This window comes from Eriocheir sinensis, chromosome 51 (assembly GCF_024679095.1).
Source record: "Eriocheir sinensis breed Jianghai 21 chromosome 51, ASM2467909v1, whole genome shotgun sequence".
Taxonomy (NCBI): Eukaryota; Metazoa; Arthropoda; class Malacostraca; order Decapoda; family Varunidae; genus Eriocheir; species Eriocheir sinensis.
In genome coordinates this window covers 11616068-11630263 of record NC_066559.1, presented here as the reverse complement: position 1 = coordinate 11630263, position 14196 = coordinate 11616068, and the positions used below count along the sequence as shown (strand labels likewise).

At 45.0% G+C, this 14196-nt stretch overlaps 1 protein-coding gene across 1 annotated transcript in view; it reads left to right on the top strand.

The window, feature by feature from the left end:
- Positions 1–3237: 3237 nt before the first annotated feature.
- Positions 3238–14196, top strand: part of LOC126982744 (uncharacterized peptidase C1-like protein F26E4.3) — a gene marked incomplete at its 5' end in the record, with an annotated part of 31091 nt that continues 20132 nt past the window's right edge. Inside the window, 3 exon segments of the mRNA XM_050835062.1 lie at positions 3238–3411; positions 4881–5047; positions 9158–9221. Of these exon segments, the coding sequence (XP_050691019.1) occupies positions 3238–3411; positions 4881–5047; positions 9158–9221 (405 nt within the window).

The following is a 14196-nucleotide window of genomic DNA, read 5'->3' as shown; positions in this document are numbered from 1 at the left end:
AATTCTTAGGAGTAAGGCGGACCATATTCTTAAGCATTTCGGCGCCAAAGCACTCATACATTCAACAAGGCTTTCGTAGTAGTACTTGTCGGTATTTTCATGTGAAGTTTTATGACCCTGGTGGCATATAAACCTTCTGTGCCACGAACGTAAAAAAGAAATAAGCACTCACGAGAACGCTTTTAACCTCTTTCTTGTTCTTTAGAAATAATGGATGTGAAAGGGGAAGCATTTAAGAATAACTAACGATATTATAACATACTTCTATAGCTTGTTGTTAAGACCTCACCTGGCATACGCAGTGCAGTTGAGGTTCCTTAATTACAAGAAGGACATTGACGCAGGTTGTTGGTGTAGGTAAAGGCACCGCGGGCCATAGGACAGCGTGTTTAGGGAGCATGGTTGACAGGTCGCTAGCGTAAAGGGAGCGTATGGGATGGACTTAGGGGAGCTTGATTGTCAGGTTGCTGGCGTAGGTAAAGGAAGAGTGTGGGATAGTGTGTGTGGACCTTGGTTGGCACAGGATGTTGGTGGAGATAAAGGGGCCGTTAAATTAGCGTTAGGGGAGCTTGGTTGACAGGTTGCTGGTGGCGGTAAAGGGTACTCTTAAAGGTATCGGCGCCTCAGTTCACCTGTTTAGAAAGACTCGTAGAAGTTGCTGGGGTTTTCCTGTTGGTTGTAAGTGAGTATTCTAAGCGCTAATTAGTTCACGGATATAGAAAGGCGATATCCGTCAGGGTAGCTTTATTGATAAAAATACATAGAGGTCATTGACACGGACAAGACACATAAAAGAGGTGGTTGAGTGTATATGCGTGTGTATGAATGCTGTGTAGTGTAGAGGATATATAAATGTAGGTGTGTGTGGTAAACAATATGTAGAAGTAGAGTACAGCAGGACGAGGACAGACAGTAGAAGATAAACGAGTAACAAGAAAAGTTAACAAGACAGACAAGGAGCGCGAACGCCTAGGAGACACAAGGCGAAGAGCAACGAAAATCAGACTCTGCGTTAGCACCCATTTTCTCTTGTCACTGGGGAGAAGAGCACACGGCTATTTAAGCGGTGACTGCTACATTCCTGCTGCGTTTTGTGATGTTAGTGATGGTTATACCCGACTTATACATTGTCAACGGGGAAAACCACCCATGAGAATCTGGTGAATCTTCTCTGTAGCCTCGGGAAATAGTCATCATGGGAGCCCCGTACGTTTAAGATTAAGGACGCGCAGTAGTGGTTTGGCCTCGAGGCGTGTATAGTAGGCGAGGGATGTGGTCGTAAGGCGGAGATATTGTAAGTCGGGGATGTGGTCAGAAGCAGGAATCAATTAAGGTGTCGTGTTGAAGGTGTGACGTCATTCGCGCGGGAGCTAAAAGTAGAGCGATTGGATAACACAGACCTTCGAGCAATGCCAAGGTCACACACACATACACACACACACACACACACACACACACACACACACACATTGGCATGCTGCTCTCAGCTGACCCAACAAACAGACATTCAGATATCCGCAATATAGTCTTACACACACACACACACACACACACACACACACACACACACACACACACACACCAGCAAGCAATGTCATGATACGCCCCTTCCTACCCATCCTATTTCTCCTCCTCCTCCTCCTCCTGTGCCCTCCCTTCTCATCATCTCCCCCATCCTCTTACCTCCCCTACCTGCATTCCCTTTACCTTGCTTCCCTTATTCCCTCCCCTCCCCTTCCCTTCCCTTCCCTTCCCTTCCTTTCCCTTCCCCTTCTCTTACCTTTCCCCTTCCTACCCAGTCCTTCCATCCCTCTCCTGTCTTCTCCCTTCCCCTCCCCACCCCTTCCCTTCCCCTCCCCACCCCTTCCCTTCCCCTCCCTTCCCTTATCTCCCTCTTCCCCCTTCCCTTATCTCGCTCTTCTATTCCCTTCCATCTTATCCTTCCTCCCTTCACCTTCCTCCCCTTCCTTGTCCTCCTTCCTTCTCTCTCTCTCTCTCTCTCTCTCTCTCTCTCCCCTTTCCTCCTTCCTTGCCTCCTTTACATCCTTTTTCTACCCCAGAGAGAGAGAGAGAGAGAGAGAGAGAGAGAGAGAGAGAGAGAGAGAGATGACCTTAGTGTAGGCGTTGACGAATGAGACGGGAGGAAGCGAGTCGCGATACCGAGAGAGAGAGAGAGAGAGAGAGAGAGAGAGAGAGAGAGAGAGAGAGAGAGAGAGAGACATATAAGTAAAATGTAAAATCGAATGCAACCCACGAGCAGCGAAGTTAAGTCACATTATTTTTCCTTCTCCTCCTCCTCCTATCTTCTTCCTCCTCCTCCTCCTCCTCCTCCTCTTCCTCTCTTCCTTCTCATCCTCGCTCCTTTTATTGAACTCTCTTCTCCAACACCTTCACCAACATTAGTTGCACTTATTCCTCCTCCTCCTCCTCCTCCTCCTCTTCCTTCTCAGAACAAGGTGTAAGTCCGAAAAATGGCCAGTGTCCCTTAACCTTGAGTAGTGTACAGTCATGCACTCCGGGTCGAGGCGAGACCAGTATCACACACACAACACGCGTGGGAGCCTCTGCGGGCCGTACATGAGGCATCGGGTCTTGGGGTCACCGTCAGCAGCGACTTGACGCATACAAACTAGAGTAAGTCCGCCGTAAAAACGCTGATGCTGTCCTAGTCTGCACAGCGAGAAACATGAGGGGCAAGGCGACGGGAGCAAAACCAAGTCTCACTGATAATTCCTCACCTGTGATACGCCATGCAGTTTATATTACAAGGACACCGAATTACCCGAGAGAGGGCAGCGACGGCCCAAGAAAATTATATCATCGTTGAGGTCATTGGAAAAGGGAGAAGTATGGGGAGGATTGATACAGGTCTTCAACTGCCTCAGAAAGTTATTAACCTTCGATCACTCCAAGTTTCTGAGCTGTAAACTAATCCGAGAACAAGAAGTAACGGTCAAGCAATTCAAGCCAGGCGGTAGTTAATGCGGAAATGGTTAATTTAAAAAAAATCACATTAAATTGTTACTTTGTTGCGTCAGAAGTGAAGTGAATGTTCCCTGACGTGAGTACAGCAAGTGCTTTAATCTTCTCCGCAAGTTACTGGCGTGCCTGACCGCTAGAAGAGGAAGTCTCGTTATATGCTAACAAACTTTCTGTTGCCGGCTGATAAATGTTTCCATGTTTCCCAGCTCATTCCATGTTCCCCGCTACTCCTCTCACATCTTTCTCCTCCTCCAGAAAGATGAGTCGCGGCCCCGCCAAGAGAGGAGGTGAGGGGCGGCTGGGCGTGGGCGTGGTGGCGTGGGCGGCGGTGGCAGGGCTGGTGGGCGTGGCGCTCATGCCCGCCCTCACCGCTGCCCAGTTCTCCTACCCACTCCACCCTGACCTTCGGGGCGACTACTGCAGGGCGAGGTGCGTGTGTGTGTGTGTGTGTGTGTGTGTGTGTGTGTGTGTTTCGTCTTCAATTGCTTGTTTTAAAGTCACTCTTCTTGCTGTGTGTGTTTTTCCTCGGACAGTCTGTGTACAGAAGCTGGCGGTGTATAGCGTGTGTGTGTGTGTGTGTGTGAGAGAGAGAGAGAGAGAGAGAGAGAGCGGTGCATGACTGGCCTACGTTTTCAATCACAGACATATAGAAAGCTTTCGATAGAGTCTGGCACAAGTCTTTGCTTTCTAAACTGCCTTCTTTCAGATTCTATCCTTCTCTCACCTTTTATATCCAGTATCCTTTCCGGCCGTTCTATCTCTTCTGTGGTAGACGGTCACTGTTCTTCCCCTAAACCTATCAACAGTGGTGTTCCACAGGGCTCTGTCCTATCACCCACTCTCTTCCTGTTATTCATCAATGATCTTCTTTTCATTACAAACTGTCCTATCCACTCATACGCTAATGACTCCACTCTGTATTATTCAACTTCTTTCAATAGAAGACCCTCTCAACAGGAATTAAAGACTCCAGACTGGAGGCTGCAGAACGCTTAACCTCAGACCTTGCTATCATTTCCGATTGGGGTGAAAGGAACCTTATGTCCTTCAATGCCTCAAAAACCCAGTTTCTCCACCTATTAACTCGACACAATCTTCCAAACACCTATCCCCTATTCTTCGACAACACCCAGCTGTCACTTTCTTCAACACTAAACATCCTCGGTCTATCCTTAGCTCAAAATCTCAACTGGAAACTTCACATCTCCTCTCCTACAAAATCAGCTTCCTCGAGGTTGGCTGTTCTGTATCATCTTCGCCAGTTCTTCTCCCCCGCACAGATGCTTTCCATATTCTCGTATAGGGGCCTTGTCCGCCCTCGTAAGGAGTATGCATCTCACGTATGGGGGGCTCCACTCACACAGCTCTTCTGGACAGAGTGGAGTCTAAGGCTCTTCGTCTCATCAGCTCTCCTCCTCTTACTGACAGCCTTCTACCTCTTAAATTCCGCCGCCATGCTGCTTCTCTTTCTATCTTCAATCGATATTTTCATGCTGACTGCTCTTCTGAACTTGCTAACTGCATGCCTCCCCCCCCCACCCCTCCTCCCGCGGCCCCGCTGCACACGACTTTCTACTCGTGCTCATCCCTATAATGTCCAAATCCCTTATGCAAGAGTTAACCCGCATCTTCAAGAAGAGTGTATCAGGACACCTCTCCACCCGAAATTGACTTCTCTTTTGGCTACTCTTTACTTTTGTGGGCGCGGCGAGTTACGGGCTTTTTTTTTTTTGTACTCTTTTTGTTGCCCTTGAGCCGCATCCTTTGATGTAAAAAAAATTACAAAAATAAGAGACCAACAACCACAAACCGTCTATTATTCTCTATCTATCTATCCATCTCTGTCTATCTATATCTGTAGATCTATCCTCCTATATTTATCTACCTATCGTTCTCAGGCGCGGGGCATCGGAACAGTGTTGTCCGGGCCGCCGGGACGAGTGTTCGAGACCCATCCTTGGCACGCTCTGCTACTGCGACCACTTCTGTAATCGCACGATCCATCCCGACTGCTGCCCCGATTACTGGGAGGTGTGTCTTGGTCAGCGTCCGCCCGAACTGAAAGGTGAGTGGACAGGTAGCTCACACACACACACACACACCTCTTCGTTTATGCGTCCATCTCTCATTCAAGTCTGTCTCATTTTGTTCGTCTTACTTGTGTGTTTATCTGTTGTTCTCCCCCCCCCCCACCCCCCGCTTGGCCTCATCTCTTCTCCTCCTCCTCTTTTTTCTTATTCTCCCTCCTTCTTATTCTCGTCTTCCTTTTCTTTCTTCCTCGTCTTCTCCTTCTCTTTCTCTTCCTCATCTTTTTCGCCTCGAGTTTCATATGTAGTCTCGTCGCATTTCTTGTCCTCTTCTCTCCTCTTTTTTCTTCTTCTACCTCCTTCCTCCTTCTCTTCCTCCTCTTTCGCCTCGAGTTTTATTCAGTGGACAGGCTTCCGAGTGTCTCTCTTGCCACTAGCTGAGTATCGCAAGGGTCTGTGCCGGGACACATTCTCTTCATCACACACAGTAACGATCAGGAAACTGGACTAAAATCCTTCCAATCGAAGTTTGCAAATAAGACCAAAGTGGGTGGAAAGGCCCTCACGACGGCCGATTGCAAAATCATCCAACAGGACCTTGACTAGACTATCCAGTGGTCTGAAAAGTCTCATATGTCTTTTGACCTTGAGGGTTGTGAAGTCATGCACTTTGGGTCCAGAAATAATTGTATACACAACGTGCATGAGAAGCCTTTTGCAAGTCGTATTGGAGGAATCGGATCTTGGGATCACTATCAGAAGTAATCCGAAATTTACATAAGCCTGTGGGTCTGCCTATAAGGGCCCCCCCAACGGATTTGACACGGTTTGGGAAAACTCTTATATCTAGTTAACTACCTTATTTTTTACATTGCAAATTGGCCTAATACTATGTTTTGAACTGATGCAACGTCTCCTGAAAAAAGAAAAAAATATATTTCTTGGTTTGGCATATATGGCTATTTTTAGAAGTTTGAATAAAACTTGATATTTCTCCTGATTGTTAAATTATTGACTTTTCTTATTTGCGTAGCTAAAAGTTAAGTATTTTTGCAAAATTTCTGTGAGTCTGTTTTATTTAATTGATGTTTTAATTTTCCACAAAAAAAAATTGAATTTCAGTGATTCCGGAATGCGCGTTAAATAACAGACATTTGCAGTGATGCCATAAAATATATTACCTGTATTAAAAATCGAGACTCACAATCTTTTAGTACATTTTACGTTCTGTAAAGACATACTAAAATGAAGAAAATCGGTAGAGAAACATGGGAGAAATTTAAACGTACAGACCGATAACTTACGTTCTGAGAAAAACACCTCTAAAGTTGAGTGAAGATTTCCGCTCTCAATACGCTCCCCTCTCATAGGCCAGTTCCTTCTCCAATTTCTTATTTCTCATCTTTCTTTTTATTTTATTGATTTCGAGATCTATAATGAGGTTTGTCTGAGCATCAATTACTGCTGCGATTCCAAAATTTGACGTTTATCCTCTCTGCCAGGAGCCATCATAAGTGACATCGATGTTGAAGACACCGCTTTCATCTGGATGTCTGTCTAGATTTTGAGCATAAAACTGAAACACTGCTTCCCTTCTTCTTTTCAAAATATCCCTTCCATTTTCCACAGCTTGTTCATGGATGAATTTAGCGTATTTCGCGTAAATATTACTGGAAAAGTGACGCAAACTCAGCATACTGCAAAGCCTCTCAACACCAGCATAACCATGCCCCAGCAACATGACAAAATAGATAATCATTGTTGTCACTCTGAATAAACCAGTATCTCCACATTTCACTTTACCTGCTTCACTATTGTTATATATAATATGTTTACACTTTGGGCACACTACTTTTATGTTCACATCGCACTGATGATGGGTAAATTCACACGTAACTCCATGTTCCTTGTACTTGTTACACCTAACGTGTTTTGCAATTTCCCTAATGTCACTCTTCTTACATATAAGATTCTCTTCGTCCGTCACTTCCTCTTCTTTTTCCTTGTAAGAACGTCTCTTTCGTTTTCCTGCGCTTGAGATAGAAACAGCTGGACGTGGATTCGTTTCATCACCACCCAAAGCTCCTTCCACATCCCTTTCCTCACTCGCCTTATCCACCACTTCTTTCTGCTCTGAGACTTGTGAGGTGGTGGACGTGTGTGGTGCAGTGGGAGACGGATGGTGAGGAGTCGCGGTGTCGTCCCGGCATGTGGCTTCCTCCCTCTGTCTTTTACGTTTTTCCTCTAAAGACCTCCTGCCAGCTTCTGATTTGCGTTTTCGTAATTGCTGAAGCTTACTGTGTATACCCATAATGATTTCGTTACCCAGCAGCAACGAAAAATAAGGAAAAAAGGGGATAAGAGGGTCGGTCAAACGACAAATTTTACATACATCTTCTTTATTCCCCAGCCCGCAGGCTACTGAGTGACCTTGAGCTGTCACGGAGCACTGTACCTCACTCAGTCATCCCCGAGGTACTTCCAGATGTACGATTGTAATGTAAAGAAGAAGAATAAATATCTATCTTATGAAAACGTGAGAGTTTATAGGACTTTACTAGGATATAAACAAACCCGCGTGTTGCGCCCGGACCTTTAACAAGCATTTAAACCCACGTTTAAATCACTTCTAGTGCTCATAATGGGTTCATACTTCACCAAAATGTTGCCACATGACGCTACTAATTTTAGAGACAAAAACCTAAAAAGGCCATATTTTTCGATTTTTTCGTCAAATTCCTAGCGAGGAACTTCGAGTGTAACGTCGGGAGTAATGTGAACTCAAAATAAATCGATGATAAATCTCACCTGGAGTATGCAGTGCAGTTCTGGCCCTTAAAGTTAAAAGAAGCACATGAAATTAGAGGAGAGTACAGCGACGCGCTGTAAAAATATCACACTCGGGGCTCAGCCGCGTGAAGAACAACTCAGACTACTCAACACCATTACGTTGGGGAAGAGACGACCGCAAAAGGGTTTGATACAGATCTTCAAGTTCCTGAATTTATACATTCGGTAACTTCGATCACTTAAAGTTTTTTGAGCTCCAGACTAACCCGAGAACTATAGTCTGTTTCACCAAAATATTACAGGCGGCCACACCCCCTCAGGCTCTTCAGTTTTGGCTGGCCAATCATCGCGCTGAAAGAGTTTAGTCTGCTCGGTCCAGGAAGCTTGCACTGCGCCAGGGTTAGAGTAATTGTACTTGAAAAAAAATAATTACAATTACAATTACTTTCAGAAAATTTGAATTACAATTATAATTATAATTACATTGGGAAATAGCAATTACATTACAACGACAATTACTTCAAAATAAATTAAATTACAATTACAATACCAACATGAACATCACCCCTCAGTCATCTGCCAGAGGAACAAACTTCCTACAAAAGTCATTAGTTCGGAAACTATCAACACATAAAAGCGTACTGACCGTTGTTACGTCAGGATTAAGTTCCTGCACAGCAAGTGCTTTAGTATGCTCTGCAGGCCACTGAAATGCCTCAACTGATTAAGTCACGAAAGAGCGCCAATTTGGTTATATAACAAAAGGTTTTCAGTTGCCTGCTCTTCCATGCTTCCATATTTGCTCATCCTGCTTCGCCCTTTCATCCTCCGGGCAACAAACACACGCAGCAAAGATGTCCCGCTCTTAAGGCTGAACATGTCATGACACACACACACACACACACACACACACACACACACACACACAGAGACACACACACACACACATATTTGATAAAGCTTTCGCAGGAGTTTGGGGCATTTCCAGGGGTACATAGTAGTTTCATGACCCTTCTGGAAGTTTGATCATTCGTCTGTAGATACTATGAACCTAGATAACACATCCATTAGAACCCGATTGATCTCCTTTCAGCCCTTGGGAATAGTACACACAAACATATTCAGTCAGGATTTTGTAGGAGTTTCGGGCATTTCCAGGGGTAGGAGTAACTTCATGATCTTTCTGGCAGTTTGGTCATTCGTCTGTAGCCGCCATGAACCTTAAAACACATACATTAGAACCCGATTGACCTCCTTGTTGGCCCTTAGGAAACAGTTGAGGTGGGAGGCGGAGGAAGGATTTGATAATACAGCCCCGCTCTGTGCCTCACCACACCCCTTTCCTCTCCCCTTTCCAGGCTGTAATAAGGACGGTGTCGCGATTCCAGAAGGCAGGAGTCGCAAGTTTAACTGCAACGAATGGTGAGTACATCTCCTCCTCCTCCTGCTCCTCCTCCTTTCTTCCTCTTTCTTCGTCCTCCTTCTTCCTCATCTTCAGGTAGCGAGTTAGTTCAAGAAGTGTCAAGGGAGTGGCTGAAGGAGATGGATTGTGACCTATGGAAACGGGGAGGAGGAAGAAGAGGGTGGAGGGTAAGGAAGGGGAAATGGAAGAAGGGAAAGGAACGGGGATATGGAAGGGAAAGGAAAGTGGAAATGGATGGGAAAGGAAGGGAAAGGGAAAGAGAGAAGAAGGGGGAGATAGAAGAAAGTAAGAAGAGGGAAGTGAAGGGAACTGGAAGGGAAAGGAGGAGAAGAGGAAGGGAAAGGGAAGGGAATGGAAAGGAAATGAAATGAAAGGAAATAGAAGGGAAAGGAAGGGAAAGGGAACAGCCGGAGGAGAGAGAGAGAGAGAGAGAGAGAGTGGAAAGAAAAGAAGAAGAGCGAATTAGTGAATAAAGGAGAGAAGGAAGGAAGGGAGGAAAGAAGGAAGGAGGGAAGGAGAGAAAGGAATTGAGGAAAGAGAAAAAAAAAAAGGAGGAGGAGGAAAAGAACAAACGTATGTGTGTGTGTGTGTGTGTGTGTGTGTGTGTGTGTGTGTGTGAATGAGAAAATTACAGTCTGTTTAAAAGAAGGAAAATAACACTGTGGGTGGTTTTATTTCTTCTTCTTCTTCCTCTTCTTCTTCTTCTTTATTTCTTCTTCTTTTTCCTCCTCTTTTTCTTGTTTTATATTTTACTTCTTCTTCATCTTCTTCTTCTTCTTCTTCTTCTTCATGTTATTATTATTATTATTATTATTATTATTATTATTATTATTATTATTATTATTATCATCATCATTATCATTATTTTCATTCTCCATTCAACCTTTTCATCCCTCCTTCTCTTCCTACTCCATCTCCTCCTCCTCCTCCATCACTTTTGGTTTACTATTGCATGGACAGTAATTGTTTCATGATCACTGTGCATTATAAATATTTTTTTTGCTTACCCAATCAATTCGTAACGTGGGAGCGAACACACACACACACACACAGAGAGAGAGAGAGAGAGAGAGAGAGAGAGAGAGAGAGAGAGAGAGAGAGATGAAAGAAGGAAGAAAAGAAAAAATGCAATAATATAAAAAATAATAAAAAGCGAAAATATATATATATGAGAGAGAGAGAGAGAGAGAGAGAGAGAGAGAGAGAGAGAGAGAGAGCAGGTAAGAAATATCTCCTTATATGGTGTTATACAAAGTCGCTCCTCCCTCTCCTCCTCCTCCTCCTCCTCCTCCTCCTCATTCGCTATCCTTGGCAGTGGTTGTCATAATCTTCTCTTCCCACTTTCTTCTTTTTTTTCTTTTTGTCTCATTTAGGCGCCAAAGCAAATTGAGAGAGAGAGAGAGAGAGAGAGAGAGAGAGAGAGAGCAGTCTTGATAACTTCTTTATCATATTTTTCTTCTAATTTTCCTCCTTTTTGTTGTTTTTGTTATCTCTCTCTCTCTCTCTCTCTCTCTCTCTCTCTCTCTCTCTCTCTCTCCTTTACTTTTCTTAACTTCTTTCTTTCTCCCTTTCCTTCCTTTCTATTATTCCTACCTTCCTTTCTTTCTTTCTTTCTTTCTTCCTTTCTTTCTTTCTCTCTGTCTCGTGTGTTTTCCCAATTGTTTATCTTCTTACCCACTTGCTTTTATAGCTTGTTGTGTGTGTGTGTGTGTGTGTGTGTGTGTGTGTGTGTGTGTGTGTGTGTGTGTGTTAACCTTTGAGATGCTGACGTTGTGAAAGCTAGCATACCCAGAGCTCATATCAACATCCCCCCCCCACCCCCTCTCTCTCTCTCTCTCTCTCTCTCTCTCTCTCTCTCTCTCTCTCTCTCTCTAACACCTTCAAATATTATGGTCTGTAAACAAATTTGAGTGTGTGTGTGTTTGTGTGTGTGTGTGTGTGTGTGTGTGTATGTGTGTGTGTCATAGAGGAAGAGAAGGAGGAGGAGGAAGTGGTGGGAAGAGAAGGTGGAAGAGGAGGAGGAAGAGAGGTGAAAGAAGAGGAAGAGGAGGAGGAGGAAGAAACAAAAGTAGAAAAAAAAAGAAAAACGGAGAAAAAAAAGGAGGAGGTGGAAGAAGAGGAGGAGAAAGAGAAGGAGGGGGTGGAAGAAGAAGAGGGGGAGAAGGAGGAAGAGGAAGAGGAGGAGGGGGGAGGGGGGAGGTGCTGAGTGCTGAGCTTGTGGACTCCGTTTGCTTTCCTGTGCTGTCTGACGCATGAACAGCAAGTCAGCAGTCTCTCTCTCTCTCTCTCTCTCTCTCTCTCTCTCTCTCTCTCTCTCTCTCTCTCTCTCTCTCTCTCATTCTTCTTCATTCGTTTTCTTCCTCTTTTTTTTATTTCTTTTCTTTCATCCTTCAACCTTCCTCTTCTCCTCCTCCTCCTCCTCAGTTTTTTTTCTTTTCTTCCCTTCCTCTTCTTTCTCCTCCTCCTCATTCTTCTTTTCTTCCTTTTTTCCTTATACTCCTTCTTTCTTCAACATTTCTTCTTTCTCTCTCTTTCGTCTTCTATCTCGCCATTTCATTCTCCTTTCAACTTCTTTCTATCGTCATTCCTTCCTTTCTCTCTTTCTTCCATCCCTCTTAACCTCCTATCTATCTACTATCCCTATCTCTCCTGTCTTTATCATCTCTCTTCCCATCTCCAATCTCTCTCTTATGTCCTATCTCTCTCATCCTCTCTTGACCTTCTTCGCTTGCCTACCTCTTTCCTTCTTACCTTCTGTCTATCTATCTATCTATTTATCTATCAATCTGTCTGTCTGTCTTCACCTCCCTCTTGGTTAGTTAGTCGTAAGCGTGACCATAACTCCTCGTCATTAAAAGCAGCCATGAAATCTTTCCTCGTCCCACCGGTAACTGAGAGAGCGCGCTGATGTGGTGGTGCTCTCAGTGTGTTGTGTGCGGGGCATGGTGGAGGGGGGGGGAAGGGTAGTGTGTGTGGGGGTTGGGGTGGTCAGTGAATGTGCCGGAAGAAGAAGAGGAGGAAGAATAAAAGGAGGAAGAAGAAGAAGAGGAGGAGGAGGACGAAGAAAAGAAAATTATAAATAAGAAAAAAAAATAATGAAAAGGAGAAAAATGATAATAATAATAATAATAATAATAATAAGAAGAAGAAGAAGAAGAAGAAGAAAAAGTATAAAAACAAAGAAAAATAAAAAGAAGAAGAAATAATGAAGAAAAAGAACAAGAAGATTAAAAAAAGAAAAGAGAAAGAAATCCTCCTCCTCCTCGTCCTCCTGCTGCTGCCCTTCTCCATAACACGTATAAACAGTTGACATTCCTAACAGCAGATACGACATGCTTGTAAGTCCTAAGGTCACACTTCCTGCACGCTATCACCCTCTTCCTCTGTCCTCCTCCTCCTCCTCCTCCGTTCTCCCGTGTCATGCCTCTCTCGGACCTCACTCATGCCATTGTTTAGTGATTCAAGGTTGGGACGTGTATGGTTCGTGTTACAGGGCGTTGCTTTACATTACACACACACAGAGAGAGAGAGAGAGAGAGAGAGAGAGAGTATGAAGGTCGTTTTGTAACCTCTTCCTTCACATACGAGTAAATTACGTGTATGTCTTAAGTTGTCTTGTTGTGGGATATATTGCGTCGCACTCTCTCTCTCTCTCTCTCTCTCTCTCTCTCTCTCTCTCTCTCTGTGCAATGGGTTTAATTCAGATAAATTCAGATTCCACAAAGACATATGCAAGAACTTGTTTACAATTAGAGTGGTGGATGAGTGGAACAGGCTCGGCGGTCATGTTGTGATCGAGTGTCAATACGATATATACATTCAAGAAGGGGTTGGATAACTTCATGGATAGTGAGGTCAGGTGTGGCTGCGTTTACAGGAGCAGCCTTGTATAGACCTACCGGCTTCTTGCAGACTCCTTACGTTCTTATGTTTTAGTTAACTACCTACAACTAGTATGTCATTACCCTTCTCTTCCATCTCCTTCTCCTTCCCTTTTCCTCTCTTCTATCCCTACGGAGGGGGGTGGGGGTGGCTGCGTGCTCCCAGGTTCCTCTCTCTCTCTCTTTCCTCCTTCATCTTCTTACCCACTCGCCTCTCTATCCTTTTCCTTCTATCTTTACGGAAGGAGCGGCGGCGGCGTGCTCCCAGGCCGAGGTCCGGCTAGCGACTGTTGAGTATTCTCGGTTATCGTCGAGTGGCTGAAGAACTCCAGCAGGCTTTCCGTCAGCTCGAACTCAGATTGTTTGCCCGGGAAAGTGGCGGAGCGCAAGAGAGGGAGACTGTGAGGAATCTACCACTCCTCCTCCTCCTCCTCCTCGACTACTTCCTCCTCCTCCTCCTCCTCCTCGACTACTTCCTCCTCCTCCTCCTCCTCCTCCTCCTCTACTACTTCCTCCTCCTCCTCCTCGACTACTTCCTCCTCCTCCTCCTCGACTACTTCCTCCTCCTCCTCTTCCTCCTCGACTACTTCCTCCTCCTCCTCCTCCTCCTCCTCCTCCTCCTCCTCCTCGACTACTTCCTCCTCCTCCTCCTCCTCCTCGACTACTTCCTCCTCCCCCTCCTCCTCCTCCTCCTCCTCGACTACTTCCTCCTCCCCCTCCTCCTCTCCGTCGGTGTTTTAAGCCTGTACTGAACTTTTTGATTCTTAACTGAGAGTGGTAGCTTGCAGTTCTGGGGTCAAATGTTTACCACGAAGCCCAAGTGCACATAGTTGACAAGGCTTTCGTAATAGTTTTGGGAATTTCCAGGGGTAGTTTTATGACCCTGGTGGTAGTTTGACCCTTCGTCTGTACCATGAACCTTAAAGAACACTCATTACAACCCGACTGATCTACTTTTTGGCCTTTGAAAACAGTTGATGTGAGAGGCGAACGCGTCAGAGAATATCGACTCTGACCCCCAGATTTTAAAGAAGGCTCTCACACTCGTATCCTCAAACGTTCGGGGCTCTTGATACCAACGTTTTTCAAGGCC